At 42.4% G+C, this 24,120-nt stretch overlaps 2 protein-coding genes across 2 annotated transcripts in view; one reads left to right on the top strand and one right to left on the bottom strand.

The window, feature by feature from the left end:
* The window catches only part of CSN1b (COP9 signalosome subunit 1b), a 156,049-nt gene extending 134,022 nt beyond the window's left edge, over positions 1-22,027 (bottom strand). Inside the window, exon 1 of the mRNA XM_071675184.1 lies at positions 21,873-22,027. Within this exon, the coding sequence (XP_071531285.1) occupies positions 21,873-21,893 (21 nt within the window). The 5' untranslated portion in view covers positions 21,894-22,027. The remainder of the gene's footprint in view (positions 1-21,872) is intronic.
* On the top strand, positions 4,672-12,857 carry LOC139756109 (uncharacterized). The gene is made up of 3 exons (XM_071675182.1): positions 4,672-4,756; positions 8,929-10,860; positions 11,517-12,857. Exons 2-3 carry the CDS (start codon positions 9,850-9,852, stop codon positions 12,255-12,257), a joined length of 1,752 nt encoding a protein of 583 aa, XP_071531283.1. The 5' UTR covers positions 4,672-4,756; positions 8,929-9,849; the 3' UTR covers positions 12,258-12,857.
* Positions 22,028-24,120: the final 2,093 nt, after the last annotated feature.

Below are 24,120 nucleotides of genomic sequence, written 5' to 3'. Positions count from 1 at the left end.
AATTACAGTATGTCCATTTACGATAATTGTGTACTTTGAACATCGAATTAAATCAAGACTGCATACTGTAGTGGACTCGCAAAGTTACCTTCATAAAACACAAAAGGAATTCAAATAGCAACAGACCAGCTGGGTAATTATTTCAAGGTTGTTTGTGACAGTGGAAAAGAACAGAAACTTGAGATTAACGTCATAATAAAAAACGAAAAGATGATTTAAAAGAGATATACGTGCACACTTTACACGTAACTAAAGAAGGCACAAATGATGTAATAATTGGATTTGAAGGAATGGTATTCATCATGTCTCCTTAAACGTATCCCTGTCTCTGCTTCCGACTACGTTAAATGGTGAATCACTTCCTAGGTTAACAATCCCGTTAATGAAAGGTATTTCGCCTCACTTAAAACAAAACGTTGGCTTACGAGTTTATCATATCACCACTGAGTGACATCAGAGTGAGCTGCTCAGAATGAGAATATTAAATCAGATTCTAAGTACCGAATTACCTCTTCCCCTTCTCTTTTTTAAATTGATTTATGTCCAAGTCGTTTTAAATGGCTCTTCATTCTGTCCCATGTCGTTAATTCAAGTAGAGGTGACCATGATTGATCATAATATTCAAGATAATAGTGACGTACCGATTATTTCCTTACCTTTCATTCAAAAGCTCTTATCTTATCTTATCTTATCTTATCATGACATCCGTTTCCTCATTTCGTCTTTTAGAAGAAAAAAAATAAGGCCGCCAAACGAGTCTACTTATGTTTTGAGCAGATAAATCCCCAACACACATAATTCAACAATAAAATTCTGAACTACTTTATATCTATAATCGCCGCTGAACCCACAAAACCTCCCCCTCCTCCCCTAAAAAAAAAAAAGACGGGCACTGCGCACTCCCTATGCGCAGCCCGTGCGCATGCGCACTTGTTCTGTTATCAGTCATTTCGTAGGTCAGAAATTTCGTTCGACACCAGGCCGCCAGCTGGGTATTAAAAAGTGTGTTAAGTATCATACAGCCGTTTGGTTATTGCATGTCTGAAGTCATTCTTGATGGACGATTATTTTGAAATAATAAATTACTGATTATCGAGTTTTGAAATGAATAAATCAATTACTGATTATAGAGTTTTTTTGAAATAGATAAATCAATTACTAATTATCGAGTTTGTTTTTTGAAATAGATAAATCAATTTCTGGTTATCGACTGTATTTTTTGAAATAGATAAATCAATTACTGATTATTTACTGTTTGGTTTTTGAAATAGATAAATCGAGTGCTGATTACTATTTCATCTTCGTAACTTGGAATTAACTGACTTTTCCAGAGTACATATGTATATTCGTAAAGTATGTCATTATATTGTTAGAATCTTACATATTCTATATAGGTCATGGATCAGCGCTGGTTGAAGAGATGGATATTGCTGAAGGATATTACAGATTTACCAAATGTGGTTATATTGATATTTATAATAGTCCACAACCACTTTCCAATTAATTCTATGAATTAAACCAAACTACCCATTTCAAGTACTATTTGTTACCACTTCTATTATAATACTGGTAATAGCTAAAGAACTGTCTACGACCACATTATTAATGACCCCGTTGAAGGACCCAACAGCCTAAGGCTATTCCTTTCCTGTTAATCATTGGTAGTTTGTGTATGTACTGCAGCAATTAATGGCTAAATATTGTCTGCTTTAAACATACCCAATGAAAGCAAAGCTGGTCCAATCACCAACCCATATAAGGTATGCGATTTAATGTCGTCTGTGGTGTTAATATTATAACCATCACTTTAATTTGCCTTGTTGCATCGACAACGATGCTGCTATCCTGTATTTTCTAATAATAAATATTCAAAATTTCGGTCAACTCGTATTCTTATTAGAATTAAGAATGACAGCGAAATTAAAAGGGGCTCCATCAAGGCGATGGTGGCGCGTTAGTTCATATCCCCCTCAGGCCGCCACCACAACGTCGCCTCCACCCACGCGCTCATATTCATTGGTTTTTGTGTAATGGAGATGAAATTCACGAGTCCACTCGCCATTCACGTATTATTTGTATTCATTATGAGGGCGTGTATGTGCGTGGGCGCCGGCGCACCAGGACAAACACTGGCGGGCAATGCGTCACAATGGCCGCCTCCTTCCTGCCCACACGATGTTCCAATACTTTTTTTTTTTCTCTCGTAATGTTTGGCCTCAGAACATTTCTCAAATGCATCGATCTTTTCCCCAAAAGCCGTGAAAAATCTTTTCTGCTCTAATTATATCACCATTGCCCGTAAACGAAAATTCTGCTCGAAACAAAGCAGAAACAACGAGGATTTTAAAAGTCTTGAACGATAGTTAATGAACAATGGAAAATCAAACACCCGAAACGGACTAGTAGGCAGCGGAGGGAAAGAATGGTTTCCAAATTCATGTTAAAAAGGATTCGGTTTCTCTTTTCAGACTTACAGGAAACCGTTCCTAAATCTCGGGGTTGGAATTTTGATCCTTAGCGTAGGGCAGGGTGGTGGGCAGCTGGTGTGTTAGTGGACGAATGGTGTGGGCGCGACTGGTGATGGATAAGCAACTTGTGGTGGGCGACTGATGGGTGGGTGGTAGAGTGGTCGGATGGTGGGCGACTGGCACGGTGGTAGGCGACTGGTAGATGGTAGATGACTGGAGGAGTGCCAGGCTGACTGGTGGTTGGTAAGTAACTGGTAGGTCGTAAGCTGGTGGTTCACATGGGTGACTGGTAGATATTGAATGTAGGAATCGTGAAACCACAAGACGCTACTGAAGACGTGTCACCGAATTTATTGACAAACAAACAAGACGTACAAGCAAAACGAGCGAGACACGAGAGTCATACATGACATATCAACATTACATGTAGGGATACACCAGACATAGTATACATAAGGATACATAAACTCCCTCCATCTCCCTCCCGAAGGGGAGGAGGTCCGAACTGGGAAGACGCAAATTGTCGGACGTTCCTCACAAGTTTACGTCTGCGGGAACTACGTCTCGGCGATGTGGACGGCAGGGATAAACGAACCTTATGCTCGTCTGCCACACGGGCTGTTGTCAGCGTCCCTTCGTAACTGGTGGTTAGTGAGGAGGAGACGGGCCGGGCCGGGCTGGCTGCCTGGCAAGCTGGTGGCGTGGGTGGTGGTGATGGTGGTAGTGAGGGGAGGGAATGTAAATGTGTCCGCGGGACACGGCGCGCGGTGTCCCCCCCAACACACACTACCACTGGGGAGACCTTGATGGGGTCGTCCCGGTGCTGACCTGTACTCACCCACGATCGTCCCCGCTGTCCCACCGCTTCCCTGACGGGATCCTCTACGGGGGACAGGTTCACCAAGCTTGAGAGGGGCGCGAGGAGAGAGAGAGAGAGAGAGAGAGAGAGAGAGAGAGAGAGAGAGAGAGAGAGAGAGCGGTACCATTTTATTTTAGTACTCCACCTTCGCCTTCTGCTGTCATACGAGTTGTTCCTGCATCATGTGGAGGGCGGGGGGCCCAACCACGAGACCTTACAGCATACGCCATATGTTCGTTCCTCCTGCAGAAGTACTTCTTCCAGGAAGACTCGGCAACCACACATCTCACCCACGGACGTCTGCCTCACCTGCTGCAGCGCCTACGGCAGTACGATAGGACACTGGCCAACCCCTCTCCTCACTGAGCTCATATCATGCCATAATCCTACACCATAAGTGCCAGCTCCTCGTATATGTATATACCAAATAAAGCCCTGTGGTTTGTGCTCGTTAAAGTCCATTACCCAATCCAAAGGAAAGAGATATTTAATTGAACATCCCCTAAACAGCTGAGGGTCAATTACTCTTCTACTTTCCTACTTTCCTTTTTATTTCATTTAATCTCCAGATTAAATCCTATTTGGAATAGACACACCGTAGCTACTGTACGAAAAAAGAACTGAGTGTTCACCTACCTTCTTAGTTAAGAGTATATTGATATAACTAACCGAACGTAGGGACTTCGACTATAGGTTAAACCTGCCAACGACTTCGGTAACACCATACCGTCTGCGGTGCCAACTTAGTTCGCTACCTTAAATGACGGAAACTAATGAAGAAAAAAAAAAAATGGGTCAACTGGATGTACCAATGAAACACGTTAGAACTCTTAGTATCCTCCGGCTTTCTCTGCCGAAAGTCTCACTTGTCATATAGAACTGTTAAGAGATGTAAAAACAATTCCACGCGAATTATTATTTTTCAACATTTCATGATTCTTAAGGCAAGTGTAATGCACAAATTTGATATCCACCCCCACACATCCACCCACCACCCACCGCTTACAAGCGTTCATGATCTTTTACATTATTTTGTTTCTGTGAAACGAATAACGCAAAAGAATACGACGGAAAATATTTAATTCCAACAAAGAAAAACGAATTAAATATCCTGCAGTAAATTTACAGTATATTTCACAATCTATTTTTATTCTTGAATGCGAAGGAAAAAAAAAAATAAAATCATTCAAATACTTTTATTCCGACTGCGCGTTTTTCATACGTTAATCATTCATCCAAATTTTATGCAATATAAAACTACTTGTTTGTAAGAACAGTTAGCTCTCTGATAGTAATTAATTTACTTGTGAATGTACTCTACCATTATCAATGTTTACATTCGCTCAGCAGTGAGGCAGGTGGCAAGGACTGTCATGCCTTAGAATAATTACGATGATCTCTTCCAATTCGCATCAACTCATACAGGAAAGTGAGTGTATCTTGACTTTGTGTGGACTGTAGAGCTAATAACATTTAATGGAATGTAAACAGGTAAACAAAAACAAATGTCACTGCTTGTTACGTTAAAGGCTCGCGGAAACAAGTCAGTTTTCTTGCTATTATTTAGTTGTAGAATCGAGTAAATAACGTTTATGGTTTTATCCTTTAATTGTTTAAAGTGTGATTGAAGGAATGTGCGTGCATTAACATAAAAGGAGGATGATATCAAACACTTGCGTTGTAATTTGAAGTACCGTATCCTTCGCACGAACACAAGATAATAAAAAGTAGACAGGTAATAAAAAGTAGACAGGTGATAAAAAGTAGACAGGTAATAAAAAGTAGACAGGTAATAAAAAGTAGACAGGTATTTGCTGTAGTGGGAAAAACACTCTTGTTTAATGACCTTAGGAACACGCAAAGAAAAATAATTAGAATCCCTGCTTACTTATTTCCCTTGTAAACCTTGATGTACCTTGTATTTAGTCGTGCTTATAAATAAGTATTACACAAGGCTACAAACCCAGCAAGGGAGAATGGCTACCATTTCTTCTTTCTGGAAGTTTGACATATATTTAAAGGCCTTGACTATGACATACTAGTACACTTTATTTGAATCTAATATGTAATGGATTTTAGTGATGATAGATTACACAATTCCCAATTAAAATAGAAATGGTGGATAATTAGTTCCGTGCGCTTGATAATAAGGGCAGCAATCGATGATAGAAAAGTGCGAGCGGGATATTTGTCTATAGGAAAAAGTATTAACCTAACCAACTCGTGCCAAAAAAAACCTAACCAACTCGTGCCAAAAAAGTATTAAACAAACCAACTCGTGCCAAAAATGTATTAACCTAACCAACTCGTGCCAAAAAAGTATCAACCTAACCAACTCGTGCCGGAAAAAAGTATTAACCTAACCAACTCGTGCCGGAAAAAAAGTATTAACCTAACCAACTCATGCCAAAAAAAAAAAGCATTAACGTAACCAACTCGTGCCAAAAAAGTATTAACCTAACCAACTCGTACCGGAAAAAAGTATTAACCTAACCAACTCGTGCCAAAAAAAAAAAGTATTAACCTAACCAACTCGTGCCAAAAAAAGGTATTAACCTAACCAACTCGTGCCCAACCAAAAAAGTATTAACCTAACCAACTCGTGCCCCCCCCCCAAAAAAAAAGTATTAAACTAACCAACTCGTGCCCCCCCCCCCCAAAAAAAAGTATTAACCTAACCAACTCGTGCCCCCAAAAAAGTATTAACCTAACCAACGCGTGGCAAAAAAAAAAAAAAAATATGAAATCCAAATCGCGATTTAAGGAGCAATAACCACATTAAGGCTAAGCAGAGATTCATGTTAGGATATTGTGGTTTGAACACCAAGAAGGATATCGTAATTTTAACGAACTATAGATTGTTATGTTGATGTTAGGATATTATAATTTTAATATCAGGAAGGCTATCGTAATTCTAACGAACTATACATATGATTGATGTTAGGATATTGTAATGTTAAGAAATTATAATTTTAATATCAGGAAAGATATAGTAATTTTAACGAACTATAGATTGATGCGATTGATGTTAAGAAATTATAATTCTAACATCAGGAAGGATATCGCAATTTTAACGAAACAAATAATTTCCTCTGGCTAAACCTACCCTAACCTTACCTATAACTTAACCTGACCTTACCAAAACGAGGCTACACCAATTACTTCGTTGAAGTATCGGTCAAGTTCTAGTTTAGGGGCACCACAGAAATAACATGGTTGTGAAAGCGTATATCAGTAAACTCTTATGTAATTAGCAGAAGTGACAGACCTGGGTAGCTTGATTTGGAATATTAATTTTACTCATGAATATTGAATGAGTAAATGTCAGTAGGGATGACTATATTATGATCTACGAAAATGCGAGTTATTATGTACAAGTAAGCGAGACACGACTAGAGATGAAAGAGAACGTACGAAAAACCTCACCTAAGTAAGGATCGATATTTACCTTGATTTTCAATAAAGGAAATAATATAACAGTATTGTCGTGTCCTTCAGCCATATTGTTGGATGCAGTGGAATGAAATCAACACACTCAGCGAATAGTTAGCAATAAACCTCCCAGCGACTAAATGCAGTGTCTAATATTCACCTATATTTCAAATATTACTATGTCAGAACATTCACCTGTATTTCAGAACGAAAATCAGGTTGCTAAGGAATGTTAGGTTAGCCTTTAAAGGTTTTAGTTATTTCTAGAAGCGCAACAATTATTCTTTTCACCCTACCGTTTTCCCTTACTTCACAGCCCTGCCCGCTACCATGTTATATCGTGACGAGCAAAATTGATCCAAATTACATGTTTCAAGTCAGAAATACTTGTACTATATATAAGGAATATGTTGGTATGCGTTTGGAATATGTTGGTATGCGTTTGTTTCCATATTCATACGTTGTTTATGGGGAATTTAAACCGAAGTTCGATATTGTTATCCTAGCCAGTAACATATGCTTTTTTTTAGCTAACTGACCTTAACCTAATCTAATCATATCGATGAAGCTGTGGTATAACGATATTAGCCTTGTTCCAACTGCTGTAGTATAGGAAAACTCGTAATGTTCATACTGCACCCACATTAGTAAAGTATGGCTGCACCCAGTAAACAAAAGATGATGTGTTTTTAGTTTAACAGAGAAAAGAAAGGCGAATCGTAGCTCAGAGGAGAGGTAGGTAGGTAGGGTTATGATTGGTTCTTCTTAATTTTCTCTCATATTTGAAGCAATCTTTATGCGACTCCTGCAGTTTATAAAGTCTTCATTTACTTCAGTAAGAGCAGGAATATAACTTTGGAACTCGCTGACGTCACCATCTACAGACAAGAGTCTGATAACTTATTTTTTTTATTATTCATATAATTCAACCTAACATATTCCCTCACCTTCAGTGTTCTGCTTACTTTCGAGCTCCTGCCCTAAAATAGTAGAGTAAACGTAAACTTACGAGATATTGTTAATGAATGTATAGTCTCGAAATTACAAACTCAACATACGCCATTGTATCTGTGAATTTTTCGACTTTGATAGAACAATATTCCTATGGATTATGATTTATTTAAGTTTGAAAGAGGGAGTTTTATTTTTCCATGGAAAAAAAGGTGATTAGTTTAGTTTGATACAGCCTAGTCTGGCTCAGCTGCAGTAGTAAATTAGGTTGGCAATCTTATTTTAAAGAATCAAACTTAACCTTAATTTTGCATATATTGTAGGAAAAGTGAAAGACTTTTCCAACGTCACGGTAACAATATGGATGTCTCGTCGATAGCAAAAGAAAAAAAAAATCGATAAATCTAGTTAAAGTGACCCCTTTGAATAATTGATCAAGTCAAATTTGCCTCAACAGTGAACAGTAACTTTTAAGTGTTTTGCGCAAGGAATTTTGGTGCGATAAATCTTGAAACAGAGTTTGGACTAGGTTGTAGTAAAACATGCAAGTTATACCAAGACCCACTCTGTACTAATACCATCTCGTCGCAAAATACAGCATGCTCTCCTTATCATATAACACTCAACAGTTCATTATTTTTCAGATTTCTTTACAATTTTGCCTGTTATAGCGTCCCCAACCACTTTCCTCACTGCTGTCCCTTTGTGTCATCTTTGCTCTCTTCACACTGTTCATCTCGTGAAACATTTTCTTGTACTCTCCCAAGTTTATCAATAGCTCGCTCATCCCACTTCTGAATTGCTTTAAATCTTCAGCACTCGTGCCTTCCTCTTGACCCCTTGCTGATTTCTCTTGTCCTCTTCCTGATCACACCGACTCCTTCCCCTTTTTCCCTCTTTTTTTCTATAATTCAAAAACGCTCTGATATCCTTATTCCACCACATATTACCCTTACTTCCACATCTCACTTTCTCTATAGAGCATATGTCTTCATTCACACAGTAAGCACCGATTGCCTCAATAGTTACCATGTTCGAGAGAGAGAGAGAGAGAGAGAGAGAGAGAGAGAGAGAGAGAGAGAGAGAGAGAACCATCACGCTTTTTTTTTTTTATTACAGATGGCACTGACCATTGCGATTTGTTCCGAGTGAACTTCTTCCTAGCACGTCATACAAACACACTGGTTTTTAATCGACGACTTCTCCTCCCCCTCACAGCATGGAGAATGGAAAGACCGACCTTATCACCGTCAGTCGAAGAGCTTGATGGCACTGTCTTGACCAGACAGCACCCGAACTGTACGGGGAGAGACAGACCCTGTCCGAACGGACGGCTGAGAGGGGAAGGAGACCTGGCCGAGCCGACATTCCAAGAAACTTCGAGCATCTCTTCGAACCCCTTTGGTGTGGGTTGGGAAATACAGAGACCCAACTTTGACGACGCGTCTCTGGTCGCATGTTTTCGCAATTATGGAGGAAGAGACGAGGAACTTCAGGTCTCCCAGAAGGGAAGAGACGAAGAAGTTCATCTGAATCAGGAAGTTGTCAAGTCCGAAGGAACTGTGATTATACTGTTAAACGAGGACATCGAAGTTCCGGTGGATCTGAGCAAGAACCCCCAAGATCCACTAAGTCTGGACGGTTACAGCAAAGTTCCACCTGATGTGGGCAGCGACGATAGGAACACAATTGACGTGAGCAGCGATGGTGAGGCTACAATTGATCTGTTCAGCGACCCAAAATCCTCAGACACGGATGGTGGATCACAGGAAGACCCACCTTCCCAAGACGAGTCTCGAGGGAGAAAAACAAGGGGACTCCTCCCTTCCTCCAAGTACACCCGCAGTCTGGGGCTGCTGGAAAAGAAGAAGAGGAAGATGGTGCTCAAGAAGTGGAAGAAATCCTATGATCTGCAACAGAGGAAACGAGAGCAGCTCCACCGGGTTGGCCAGATACATCCCCACTCAGAAGGAAAGAAAGTAACCTCACTGAACCCCGACTCTCGTACCGGAAAAGTTGCTGGAATGGCGTGCGACCCAGTCTGCCGTCGTGGTACAATGTCAACACCCACTGTTGCGACGGCACGAGGGGGAGTCAGCGATCGAAAACGTAGGACGAAGTGGTAACAGTTCCAAGGTTATGGACGTCCACTGTGGACCCAGAGTATCTGCGAGTGGTGCGGGAGGCGTACAGCAGGGCGAGGCAACAGAGAAACTCACCGCTTCATACAGCGTGGGTTGTGGTCGTCGTCTCGCAGACCTACACGGAAAGCTGGAGCAAACTGGCTCGTCTATCAGTGTTGAGTGTAGACGCTCTGCTGCCTCCAGGGAAGCGTATCTAGCCAGCTTGCTGACCGAGTGGGAGCTGGCCATACAGGAGGAGAGACCCGCCAGCAGACTCGCTCAAGATTATAGTCGAACTGGTGACGATCGACAGGACAGGGTCGCCGGTCCGACTCTACGTGACGGAGGACATTCCAACGATGCTCCATCGCGGAGGAGACACTGGAGGGATGATGCTCCTCCTCCTCCGGCAGGGGTGTGGCACGGTGGGAGCTGCTGCAGTGCGGTGTACGGAGGGACGAAGGCCACGACGTCTTCAGAGGCGTGTGTCGTGCAGCCGACGACGCGTTTACCCGAAGGCCTCAGGTCCGCCAGCCTGTACGATGCCCCCCGGTACAATGCACCTGCTGTACCGTCTTGCCGTGGACTCCTCACAGCTACCTGCAGAAATAGTTCCTCCGCGGGGGTTGACAAGCTGGCCCGCACGAGAGGCGAGGCAAGCCACAGGAGGGCTGTAACCACATACCCCACGAAAGCACCTCCGGAATGGCATAGACGAGACACTCCTCAGTGGAAGCATTGTTGTTCGACTCCCGAACCTCGGGAAGAACTGCAGGTCGACTTCCTGTTCGACCTGTCGCTGCTGGTCGATTGGCAGGACGCCATACCCCTGGTTGCTATCGATGTCGTGTCTGGAGTCCATATCGTCATCCCCGTGGCGCTGGCTCGTTGCAACCCCATCCCGTGGGACGTCCTCCTGGGCGAGGACAAGAGTTCGAATCCACTAGAACCCTGCGGTCGCCAGAGTCGTGTCGTCCACTGCAGGTTAACCAGACTGTCGTCTCCACCTCCCATAAGGTGTTCAGAAGTAAGTGATGTCGTGTAGTGTTATATACGACCCAGGGGCACAACGACCCTTGAACCATGACAATGAGATACGATAGGACGACTGTACCTCCCTTGACCACAGACGGTACACCCCTCCTTCGTCACGGTGCCGTGGACAGTTGACCTGACTGTCGAACCCGTGGATGGTACGTACCGTCATGTCCAAAGTGTGTGTACCGTCGTGTTCAAGGGATGTACCGTTGTTCTCCTGGCGTTCAGTTTGGTACAGCCTCTTGACGAGGAAATGTTTAAGCCAAATTTCAGATTATACGCGTATTGTCTGCAGGATTAAAGTATGCCTTTAATCTCAACACTCAAGAGACAGACAAAACACATTTTTTGTCCTTTGTTTCCGCAAATGTTTAATATTTTTTTCCTTCTGAAAGTCAAAGGAAAACGGAGAGAGTCACTTACATGTATTCATTCAGACAACATAGGGAAACAGCAAATTCTTACATTTTCTTTGAGGTAGTATGGTCGGGGCCATGATTTTGGTCCAAATATGAGCAGATTATGGCACTAAATATTTTACCTCATTCATCTTAAAGTATTTGAAGTACCCATACACATTTCTGCATGATAGGGATCGTAAGATAAACTTACTTCGTCATTAAGTCATTGTGTACAATTTTACAGGTGGTCGAGAAGAGAGTTCGCCCTCCCCTTCTGCAGGCTGCGGATGGACAGAGCCAGGCCAAGTGTTGCAGGTTCTCTAGCGCCATCGCCGACTACGGCGGGAGACCCGCCCGAAGCAGCAGCAGCAGTACCAGCAGCAGCTGCGAGCGCCTCGGGCAACGCGCCATCGGCCAAGCGCAGGAGACCCACACCCTGGACACCTCAAGCTCTTCCGGGACCTATGGACTCTCCAGTAGTAGCACATCCCGCACCGTGGGCGTCGGCAGCAGAAGCCTCTCCTCTTCAGACGAGGGAACCATCACCGCATCATCGGGGACGGAGAGAGAGAGACTGAGTGCGTCGTCCCTAGCGGCCTACCCTGCCGTCGACAGACGACGACGAACGGCCTTCTGGGTGCAGGAAACGAACCTTCTGAACGAGGAGAGGGGCAGGGGGCCGGTGACGTGTGTCGTGTGCCGCCGCGCGCTGCGGGATGTGGAGGAGGTGGTGCGACACCACCAGCGCCGCCACCGAGGGCTAGCCAAGTGTCCCTTGTGCCCAGCTCGGCTCCATCCCTCCGCCACGTCCGTCCACCTGAGGCGCCACTACCTGGCGAGGGTGACGACCTCCTCACGTGTGTTGTGTAGGTCGAGACGCGGGAAGCGAGATGGAGGATGTGATCCGTCTCACCGTCAGTGGTGTACTGCAGATGGTGCCGCTGTAGTCGGGAAGAACGTGCGAGTCCCTTCTCCAACTGTGTAAATACTTATTTGTAAATATGTACGTTTACTGTACAGCGAGCGAGTCTATGACAGTCGTGGAGTGGAGGGAGGGACCCATCTCTTGAACATTCTCTGGAGGGAGGGACCCATCTCTTGAACATTCTCTACAGTCATTTTCCCTATGCTGTCCTCATTAACGGTTCATCTACCAGCCTTATAAAAGTATTTCTTTGTATCTTTTGTGAATTTTTCTCGATTAATATCATGTTCTGTCCCCTACCCCTGCAGCTCCCGAAGAAACGTCCCACTTTCTCCGCCATCAATCTGTTTTCAAACTTTTAAGTTTGTGATCAGGTCACCCTTAATCCTTCTCTCTTCCAAAACGGATAAATCTATGGCCTCTGGCCTTTCCCTGTAACCCGCCTTTCTTAATTCTGGCAAAATCATTGTTGCCCTCTTCTACACCTTCTCTATTAGCTGCTCTGACTAAACTTAAGAAGCATATTATAGTTTTATCCTTCTCAGCTACTTTGACTAAACTTAAAAGAGCATATTATAGTTTTATCCTGATGCAAGATGTGATCAAGGTGTCGAATATTTTGTTAATCTGTGAATAGAATATTGATATCTAACAACAAAACCTTGGTCTTATTAACTATTCCCTTATGGTGGAGCTCTTAAGAAAAGGCGAGGGACAATATCACCTCCTACAGGTATCTCTCACATGAGGGTTCGTGTAGCTCATTTTCCGCTACAGGATGTTCATATCAAGGACTTTTCACCGTGTCAGGTCCTCACTGCTTCGCTCGGGTTGAACTTCCTCGATGAACCATGGACAAGACCAGCGTTGGAGTCTGGCAAGGTCCACCCTTCTAAATTGATGCTATCCTCCAACTTTTTTTTTCCCCCCACTTACCCTATTACGTAATGCATCATCAGCAAAGATACGCAGACAAGTGTCCTTCCCCCACTTACCCTATTACTTAACGCATCATCAGCAAAGATAGGCAGACAGGAGTCCGTACCTTCAGATGAGCCGTTCACACATCAAAAAGAGTAATGGTCCCAAAACAGAACCTTGTGGAACTACGATGGTCAACCCATGTGGATTGGACTGGATTATAATATTTAGGCTTATAAGCCAAGCAATGGAGGTTCTAAGGCTATTTAGCGCTCTTAATAGAGATTAAGTACACTTGGGAACCTACCGTGTTTCATTTTACCTACAGAAACGTCTTATCTTTCCCGATATTTCCAGTGTAACATATTGACAGTATGGATAGAACATTCTGACCTTGAGAATAAGGTCGACGAACCACATCAGTGCATTAAAAGTTCCACGTTAAGATTCCTTTCCTGTCTCCCCAACGCCTTGTGGCGACACAAGGGGAGAAGAACAGATGCCTAGCTATGGGTTTCAGAAAGTACTGCCAAGCGCTTCAAATGCCTTCACTTTGCTGGCTTAATCGCCCCCTTGCTGTGACGCTTGTGGTGTAAGACAACACATACATACACATACACACACACACAATATATACATATATATATATATATATATATATATATATATATATATATATATATATATATATATATATATTTTTTTTTTTTTTTATACTTTGTCGCTGTCTCCCGCGTTTGCGAGGTAGCGCAAGGAAACAGACGAAAGAAATGGCCCAACCCCCCCCCCCCCCCCCATACACATGTACATACACACGTCCACACACGCAAATATACATACCTACACAGCTTTCCATGGCTTACCCCAGACGCTTCACATGCCTTGCTTCAATCCACTGACAGCACGTCAACCCCTGTATACCACATGACTCCAATTCACTCTATTTCTTGCCCTCCTTTCACCCTCCTGCATGTTCAGGCCCCGATCACACAAAATCTTTTTCACTCCATCTTTCCACCTCCAATTTGGTCTCCCTCTTCTCCTCGTTCCCTCCACCTCCGACACATATATCCTCTTGGTCAATCTTTCCTCACTCATTCTCTCCATGTGCCCAAACCATTTCAAAACACCCTCTTCTGCTCTCTCAACCACGCTCTTTTTATTTCCACACATCTCTCTTACCCTTACGTTACTTACTCGATCAAACCACCTCACACCACACATTGTCCTCAAACATCTCATTTCCAGCACATCCATCCTCCTGCGCACATCTCTATCCATAGCCCACGCCTCGCAACCATACAACATTGTTGGAACCACTATTCCCTCAAACATACCCATTTTTGCTTTCCGAGATAATGTTCTCGACTTCCACACATTTTTCAAGGCTCCCAAAATTTTCGCCCCCTCCCCCACCCTATGATCCACTTCCGCTTCCATGGTTCCATCCGCTGACAGATCCACTCCCAGATATCTAAAACACTTCACTTCCTCCAGTTTTTCTCCATTCAAACTCACCTCCCAATTGACTTGACCCTCACCCCTACTGTACCTAATAACCTTGCTCTTATTCACATTTACTCTCAACTTTCTTCTTCCACACACTTTTCCAAACTCAGTCACCAGCTTCTGCAGTTTCTCACATGAATCAGCCACCAGCGCTGTATCATCAGCGAACAACAACTGACTCACTTCCCAAGCTCTCTCATCCCCAACAGACTTCATACTTGCCCCTCTTTCCAGGACTCTTGCATTTACCTCCCTTACAACCCCATCCATAAACAAATTAAACAACCATGGAGACATCACACACCCCTGCCGTAAACCTACATTCACTGAGAACCAATCACTTTCCTCTCTTCCTACACGTACACATGCCTTACATCCTCGATAAAAACTTTTCACTGCTTCTAACAACTTGCCTCCCACACCATATATTCTTAATACCTTCCACAGAGCATCTCTATCAACTCTATCATATGCCTTCTCCAGATCCATAAATGCTACATACAAATCCATTTGCTTTTCTAAGTATTTCTCACATACATTCTTCAAAGCAAACACCTGATCCACACATCCTCTACCACTTCTGAAACCGCACTGCTCTTCCCCAATCTGATGCTCTGTACATGCCTTCACCCTCTCAATCAATACCCTCCCATATAATTTACCAGGAATACTCAACAAACTTATACCTCTGTAATTTGAGCACTCACTCTTATCCCCTTTGCCTTTGTACAATGGCACTATGCACGCATTCCGCCAATCCTCAGGCACCTCACCATGAGTCATACATACATTAAATAACCTTACCAACCAGTCAACAATACAGTCACCCCCTTTTTTAATAAATTCCACTGCAATACCATCCAAACCTGCTGCCTTGCCGGCATTTCATATATATATATATATATATATATATATATATATATATATATATATATATATATATATATATATATATATATATATATATTTAAACTATTCGCCATTTTCCGCGTTAGCAACGTAGCGTTAAGAACAGAGGACTGGGCCTATTTTGGCCGCCTCCTCTGTTCCTTCTTTTGGAAAATTAAAAAAAAAAAAAACGAGAGGGGAGGATTTCCAGCCTCCCGCTCCTTCCCCTTTTAGTCGCCTTCTACGACACGCAGGGAATACGTGGGAAGTATTCTTAATCCCCTATCCCCAGGGATAATATATATATATATATATATATATATATATATATATATATATATATATATATATATATATATATATATATATATATGTACATATCCACGATCCAACAACCACCATGAAAACATCGAACACTGGCTGCTAAGTTGCCTCATCGCACTTTTGCCCACACAGACGCACACACACAATCACACGACCTATATAACCTAGTGTCCCGCTTGGCGGACGTGGCTGGCTTCCTGAGAGTTGCAAGAGTGTCATGATGTTAAAAGGAACTCCTGGGGCAGAGAGCAAGGTAAGTATTTGTGTTTTACTTCTGGTATTGTGGTGACGCATTCCTACCACCAATACCATACCGTCACACCTTCGTCACGCTGACCCCCCACCACAACTCGTGGAACGTCTACTTCATGAAGGTGTTTTTAACTCTACTTAAAAGTAAATTCCCATGATTGTAGTAACGCTCCATTAATAGACTTAAATGGTTATGATGAAGGAACTACTCGCACTCACGAAAGGGAAAGTGATCGCTTTGGATCTCACGACTGCTGATCAACAAACGAAATATTAACTAAATACCATTGAAACATCAGTCTCTTGTTTACATACATCTTCGCTAACACAATCCCCCCTTCGCTAACACAATCCCCTTCTCGCTAATATAAGCCCACCTCGCTAACATAAACCCACCCCCTCTCGCTAACAGAATCCCCTTCTCGCTAACATAAGCCCACCTCGCTAACATAAACCCACCCCCCTCGCTAACACAATCCCCTTCTCGCTAACATAAGCCCACCTCGCTAACATAAACCCATCCCCTCCCCCCCCCCTCGCTAACACGAACTCATGGTCGTTACTTAAAAAAGAAGAAAAAGTCCACACACACACACACACAAGGAAAATCACACACTCTCTCTTCATCTCTATGGTGAAGACCTTCAACTTGCGCGTCTCGAACTGGCGAAGACTTCAACCTCACCACCAGGACCCGGGTCCTGAAGAAATACTTGGGTAACACCACAAAAGACATGGGCTCAATTAAGGCCACTGGAAAAACGAAATCTTGAGAAAATACCTCCAGTGTGTCTCACTCTTTCCAAAGATTCGACCCATTAATACCGAAGTGAGGTCTCACACTGTATCATGTAATATATATATAACGCTGTGACGTCATTCGATAATGCGAACTCAATGAAGAGATGATAATTCCAGGTATTGACCGATCCGTCAAGAACTCAAAAAAAAAAAAGTTGACTAAATATTGCAATGTTGACGGAATGTGAAACATGACGTCATCGTGACGTCACTAGCACGAGAAATTATCCAGGAAACGGCAAGATCCCGGTTATCAAATAATCAATAATAGGCGTTAAAAACGCCATCACAACACCGTGATCTACGGCACCAGGCAATACCGTAAGCGTCCGATAGCTCCCTCACTTCGAAAGAAAACGCGTTATAAAACCTTTTTTAAACCATTAAAAAAAGACTCACGATGAATCAGATGTTTACAACTGGAAAATAATAATAATAAGCTGTCGATCCATCGTCCGCCATTTGCAAATTTGCCACGATCATCAACGTTTGAACTATCATTCATATTAGAGAAGGAATCTATACAAATTTGACAGCTTTATCGTAAGCAAAATTCGTGAACAGTTCCGTAAATCTTATAGCATTATGATGCCAGACACCGAACACCACCATCCGGTAACGCTTATTTTCCTAAATGGCGTCTTAGCTACGTCTCGTCCTTGTATATCAACTGACTGTTCTACGTCTTCTGTCTCATTCTGGCGACGATGTGATCATTACACGAAAGTGCACTTGGGAACTTATGGATTTTCCTCGTGGTTTTATATATATATATATATATATATATATATATATATATATATATATATATATATATATATATATCTCATACTATTCTCCATTTCCCGCGTCAGCGAGGTAGCGTTAAGAACAGAGGCCTGGGCCTCTGAGGAAACATCCTCACCCGGCCCTCTTCTCTGTTCCTTCCTTTGGAAAATCAAAGAAAGAAAAAAAGAAAAAAAGAGAGAGGAGGATTTCCAGCCCCCCGCTCCCTCCCCTTTTAGTCGCCTTCTACGACACGCAGGGAATACGTGGGAAGTATTCTTTCTCCCCTATCCGAGGGATATATATATATATATATATATATATATATATATATATATATATATATATATATAATATCTTACGTCATTTGTCTTCGTACGGTATGCCCTTAATATCACTACGCTCTCACTGTATCGTCCCCGTGTATCCTCATACGTATGTGATAATAACAACTTTCAGTCTTGAAATGTGGGAGCCACAAAAAAGAGCAAGTGTATGTAGCTTCAATAAGGCATTTAAAGATCTTTCGTTCGTTGATGTAAAGTTGATGGTTGTGATAACCCTGGGAATTGATAGGCCTAGAGCCTAAACAACCAATCAACCAACTAACAACTCATAATGAACCAATCACATAGTGTATAAGGTCACAGAATTATCTTTAACGCCCGGTGTTGATAACGCTTCTAGCGGTAATTATTTCTTGACCCTAATGGCCTTAAATGACCCCCTGGCATTTGATAGGCCTAACACCACAAAAAACAACCAACCAAACATTGTTATATAGGTCTACAGAAGGTGGCAAAGTTGTAGAATATCACCTTCACCTAACATTACATATATATGACGTAGGGTATTCTACCCAATTCACCACAGATGTCTGTAGGCATAATATATAATAAATCCATCAATGTTAACATCTATTTCAGATCGAGTTCACATGGATTTCATACATCGTGTATATCAATTCCTTTCTCAGACTCTGTACGTATTTGTTCTTAACCAACCATCAACCACTGCTGATTTGAGGCAATTTAGTCAACGGAATAACCGAGGATTTGAAGTAACGAGGGGCCGTTCCGGCGGGATTGGCAGTAAGGGCGTAGTAGGTCGCATTGTTAAGGTCGTCGGTTAACAAGAAAAATCCCGTAAAAGGGTGAGGCTGTCCGCGTGCGGTTGAAAAGGGTGAAAATGTGTCTCTCTTTACCCGCCCCTCCCCGCCGCAGCAGCGACAGTGTTGCCTCGTCGACTTCATATCAGTTTTCAGTCGCCAAATTCCAAACGGATTTCACTCCCATTTCTCATCCGTACACTTACCTAAACTACCAATGACCATGATCTTATCTTCATGTAAGGTATATAGCGTATGATATGTACGTACCGAACGTTTAAATCGTGGCCTGTGGCAACGGGTAAAGCCCCTCTTCCTTTGCTTTACATATCAAACACAATTACACACACACACATCCTCGGGTCACGGCATTTCGGTCGATTTGAATTTGTCACAATCGCCTTTGTTGAACTTGGAGTCTGATCCCGTATTAAATTCGATTATCCGCGGTCGACCATCGCTGTTACATGAGGGGGGTTTCAATAGCAGGGAAAGTCACACTGTGTGGGTTTTGAATCTTTCATTGGTTAAAACGGGAACCATTTTTTTTTATATATATACATATTGTAGGCACTTAATAGGGACATTAGAATAGTAACGGTTTTTTTTAAGATAAATACATTATGCAACCGAAAAAAAATCAAATTCTCTCAATATATATATATATATATATATATATATATATATATATATATATATGATGTGATTATTACACGAAAGTGCACTTGGGAGTTTTTCGTGTTTCATTTTCCCCGTGGACTCATAGGAATATATATATATATATATATATATATATATATATATATATATATATATATATATATATATATATATCGAAATGAAATTGTCATAAACGTGTGAACCAGGTGCACTCAATACAGGAACGCTCATGTAGTCTATATAATCATCCCGCACAAGTCTCGTAATCCACACCTTTTATTTCAGGACGGCAGCCTTTGCCTCCCAGGGGCACCAGGGCGTAAGAAAGGGATCAAAAGCGACGCCGTCTTCAACCCAACCCCCTCCAGCCTCTATTAATCCCATTGGGTGACACGCGCGCTCCCGCCCGCGGCAGCGTTCAGAAGCGTCGTACATTGCCGAGCGCGACCGCAGACAAAACCCCAGAAGGAGGAGGGGATACTTGCCGCAGGAGGACGAACAGTTAAAGGTTTACACAAGGCACTGCAAATAATCTACTCCTTCCATGATAACCAGGATTCTTATATCACCATTACTTCATATAACATGAAGCTTTATATATTTTTTTTATATAGGAATCCTGTCGGTTGCTATGTATTAAAAAAAACCTGAGGTGGAAAATGCAACGCAACGAAAATTCTGCTAACCTTAGTCCTTACCTAACCTAACCCTAGAGAGAGAGAAGAAAAAATTCGTGGTCGTCACCGGTCAGTTCCCGCAGGTAACGATCTATCAAGCTGTCTGGACATGGAAGGCGTCCACAAAGACCTTCCCCGGGAGTCGGCCAAGAGGCTCGGCTCCAGCACCGGCAGGAGCAGCAAGTCTGGCGGGCTATGAAATGCCCGCGCGCGCGAGCTAGGCTACGCTACCGCCACCCAAACTGCGGAACCACAAATTCTCACGAGAATTGATTACGGTTATGTCAAACACTTCATTTATAAGAAAGAAAAACAAGTTCCTCAAGTTTAGATAAGAAGGAAAGCATATAATAAACTCAAGTTGATCGTTTTAGGGTAAATATACAAGCGAAGCTGACGAACTAACTGTGGGAGTCTGCAAGATAAACACAGTTTGGTTTCAGATGGTCGAGGCGAGGATCGATATATCACTGTCCGTGAATTAACCCTCTTTTTTTTCCCCCACCCTGGGTCGGTGTGAGAGGGATCAGTAGCTGCCTCAGTGGGCCACCAGGAACACAAAGGAGAACACTTGGGGGGGATGACAGTGTTAACCAGTCTCTCCAAAGACTGGGAAACTTAACTGACGGTGCAAGGGGATACCGTTCTTGCCAACCATCCTCTATCATGGAGACTTCATCAAAACCTTTTGCTCGGGCGGCGGCGGCGGCTTCTCTCAAGGGGCGTCGTAGACCACGCCCGTCGTGTTATCGTCCTCAGACTCACAGGTAAGGACCGTGTGGGTGTTGGGGTGTGTGTGTAAGGAGCCAAATCTCAAGTTTCTCACGGCATCAGCGGGAACCACGAACCTAATAAGCTGACCACACGCCCACGACCTGACTTTCGCTAGAAATTTATGAACCACATCACTGAATAACTGTTCTAAATACCTCATTACAGAAGAGACTTACAAGTTCGTAACTGTCGTAGTGCACGCCAGACACAGACAACAACAGCCTAGTCGCGCTACAATAAAAAAAAAAAAAAATGAATGAAATGCATACGAGGATCAACAGTATGTGTATCATCAAATACATGACACTATTGGAAGGAATATCATACTTTATATATATATATATATATATATATATATATATATATATATATATATATATATATATATATATATACGCACTTTAAGATAACGGGAACCTTAGTAAACTAGTCAATCGGGTTCTGTTGAACTTTCCACACTTGAACATCTTGGGTTAAGTAATATATATATATATATATATATATATATATATATATAGATAGATAGATAGATAGATAGATAGATATTTTCTCTTTCTTTCAAACTATTCGCCATTTCCCGCGTTAGCAAGGTAGCGTTAAGAACAGAGGACTGGGCCTCTGAGGGAATATCCTCACCTGGCCCCCTTCTCTGTCCCTTCTTTTGGAAAATAAAAAAAAAAGGGGGGGGAGGATTTCCAGCCCCCGCTCCCTCCCCTTTTAGTCGCCTTCTACGACACGCAGGGAATACCTGGGAAGTATTCTTTCTCCCCTATCCCCAGGGATAATATATATATATATATATATATATATATATATATATATATATATATATATATATATATATATATTACGCTATCTTCCTTTTCATAAACGTCTAGGTTAGTTAAGTCTCCAGCTATTTTCCTTGATATTCTTCCTCTAGCGATAAAATCTGAGCTAACCAGCCTCGCCTTAAATCCCCTCTAGTCACATATATTCGACATAATTATAACTCACCAAATCACATGTTCCGTCCATGGCTTGCGTCGTCCCTCGGGCGGTGAAGATACAATGTGTCTGGCCACCGTCGCTACCAAGACACTGTAGTATATAAACTTTCCTTTCTGTCGTATCCTTGCGCTTCTTAGTTCAAAATCGCCATCGCTTCTCTGCCCCGTCACCCTTGCGTCACACTGAGAGCCTGGCAGAAAGCAGCAGCAGCAGCAGCAGCCTATCTCCGTCGCACACACACACACACACACATTACCAAGACCCGCCACACTGGTTGACAACACGCCGGTGCAGACGACGAGGGGTAGCACGTCATGCAGTCAATAGAAATACTTTTAAATAAACACAAATATGATGAAAAAAAATTATGTTAGACTTAGGTATGGATAAATTGAAAAATCGTGAATATTTCTCCATAATTCTGAAATCTTTCTATGCATTTTGTGCTGGTAATATTAGAGTAAATAACAGTTGATACTTTCTGAAATGGTCAGCTCCAACGGCGTAACGACTGCAGACAATTTTCGAATTTAAACCTCTACCATTTGGGCACAGATGTTCTTTGGTAATGAAACCATAGCACATCTTTACGTTGCCCTCTGTTCTAAATGGAACTAATTATTAATATTACTTATGGCGTTAGTCAATCATTGGGATATCTTAACGTTGTAGAGCTTCGTTCGCGCCACAACTTGGTATGAGGAGATTTGAGCCAGTTGTAAGATAGTAAACTCGCACATTATGCTCTCAAATTGTACGAGGGATTTAATATTTCGTTTAAGAATAAACTTTTGAAATTAAAACCATCAACGGGACGTCCGATGGACTAAACGAGGAGGTGGTATATAGAGTTAGGTCAGCCAACACCAGGAAACATAGACTGGTGATACATAATTCACTCTGGACTCGTTGTCAAAAGACATTATGTGGATGACGAACTCTGAGGACTTAAAAAGAGACACATCTTCCACGACTGGGTTTATAAACTCTGCCTGGAACTGAGTTTATAAACTTTGCCAAAGAATGGGTTAATAACTATAGCCTTTAACGTGTTATTGTGTAGAAGAACATAGACCCAGACCAAATAATAGAGGGGTGAGAACTAAAAGGGAAGCGTACATGAGCTGTGATTTCACTGTAATGGGACATTGCAGCTATCCAATACATTTTTCCCTTATCTTTTTCAAATGAAACTGGACAGGAATTAAAACGAATTTTTCGTACGAAATTACCCACATGACAATAGACGTTACAGTTCGCCACGAACGACATTCGTGTAGTAGCTTTCTAATAACTAACATTCGTGCCCTTTAGAACCGCCGTGAATAAAACTCTCATGGAATAGAACTCTTGTGTGCCAGACCTTACTAGAAGTGAGGTATATTAGAACGAACTCTATCTCCTACTAGAAATATAGTTTGCTAGAACTCAGTCGTACACTGTAAGTGTCGGTACGATATGTGAGCATGTCGGTGCGACCCTTGGGAACCACGGTACGACCTTTGAGCACGACGATACGACCTTTTCCCCCCGCACGATGGTACGACCCTCGAGTACGATTGTTGATCACAAAGGCATGACGACTCAAGCACGTCAATGACCCGATCTTTGACAAAAACGACTTTCAAGTGTTAAGTCAAAGGCCAGAATCATCATCTGAGAGTCGTAACGTCGTACGCATGGGGTCGTACCGTCGTACTCATGGGGTCGTACCGTCGTGCTGGCTCACACTTCTCTAGACCTGTCATGTATAGTCGCCATCTTTCTAGAGCTTTCGCTAAGGTCTCATAGCTTCTAGAACCGTAGTAAATTCCTCTAGAAATGTATCTTTTTTTTATAGAATTTCCACATCTCTCTAGAACTGTCGTGCACCAGCCTCTAGATTTGTCTCGTATTTTCCCCCACAAGCCTCTAGAAATATCGTGTATACACTAGAAACTCACACAACACTGGCGTGTTCTAGGACCAGTCACAGTGGATTGAAGGTTGTTTGAATAGTTTGTGTTCAAACTACCACTTACTTCCTCGGTGTAACGTTAGCGTTCCTGATCATGACGCGTTCACGGGCCTTCGCCCAGGGTCGAGCATGGTATAGGTTCGAATCCTGGTTGCGGCAGTCGGTCCACAGTCAACCCAGCTGTTCATCCACCTTTAGGGGTTGGTTCATGAAATGGGTACCTGACTCAAGTTGGATATATATATATATATATATATATATATATATATATATATATATATATATATATATATATAT

This window comes from Panulirus ornatus, chromosome 20 (genome assembly GCF_036320965.1).
Source record: "Panulirus ornatus isolate Po-2019 chromosome 20, ASM3632096v1, whole genome shotgun sequence".
Taxonomy (NCBI): Eukaryota; Metazoa; Arthropoda; class Malacostraca; order Decapoda; family Palinuridae; genus Panulirus; species Panulirus ornatus.
The sequence above is the reverse complement of the archived record's forward strand: the minus strand, read 5'-3'. Positions and strand labels throughout refer to the sequence as shown.

Excerpts from the sequence above, each read along its gene's own strand:
- LOC139756109 (XM_071675182.1), top strand. The coding sequence starts at position 9,850 with ATGGACGTCCACTGTGGACCCAGAGTATCTGCGAGTGGTGCGGGAGGC. Across the intron at positions 10,861-11,516 it reads CTCCCATAAGGTGTTCAGAA|GTGGTCGAGAAGAGAGTTCG; the intron begins GTAAGTGATGTC and ends ACAATTTTACAG.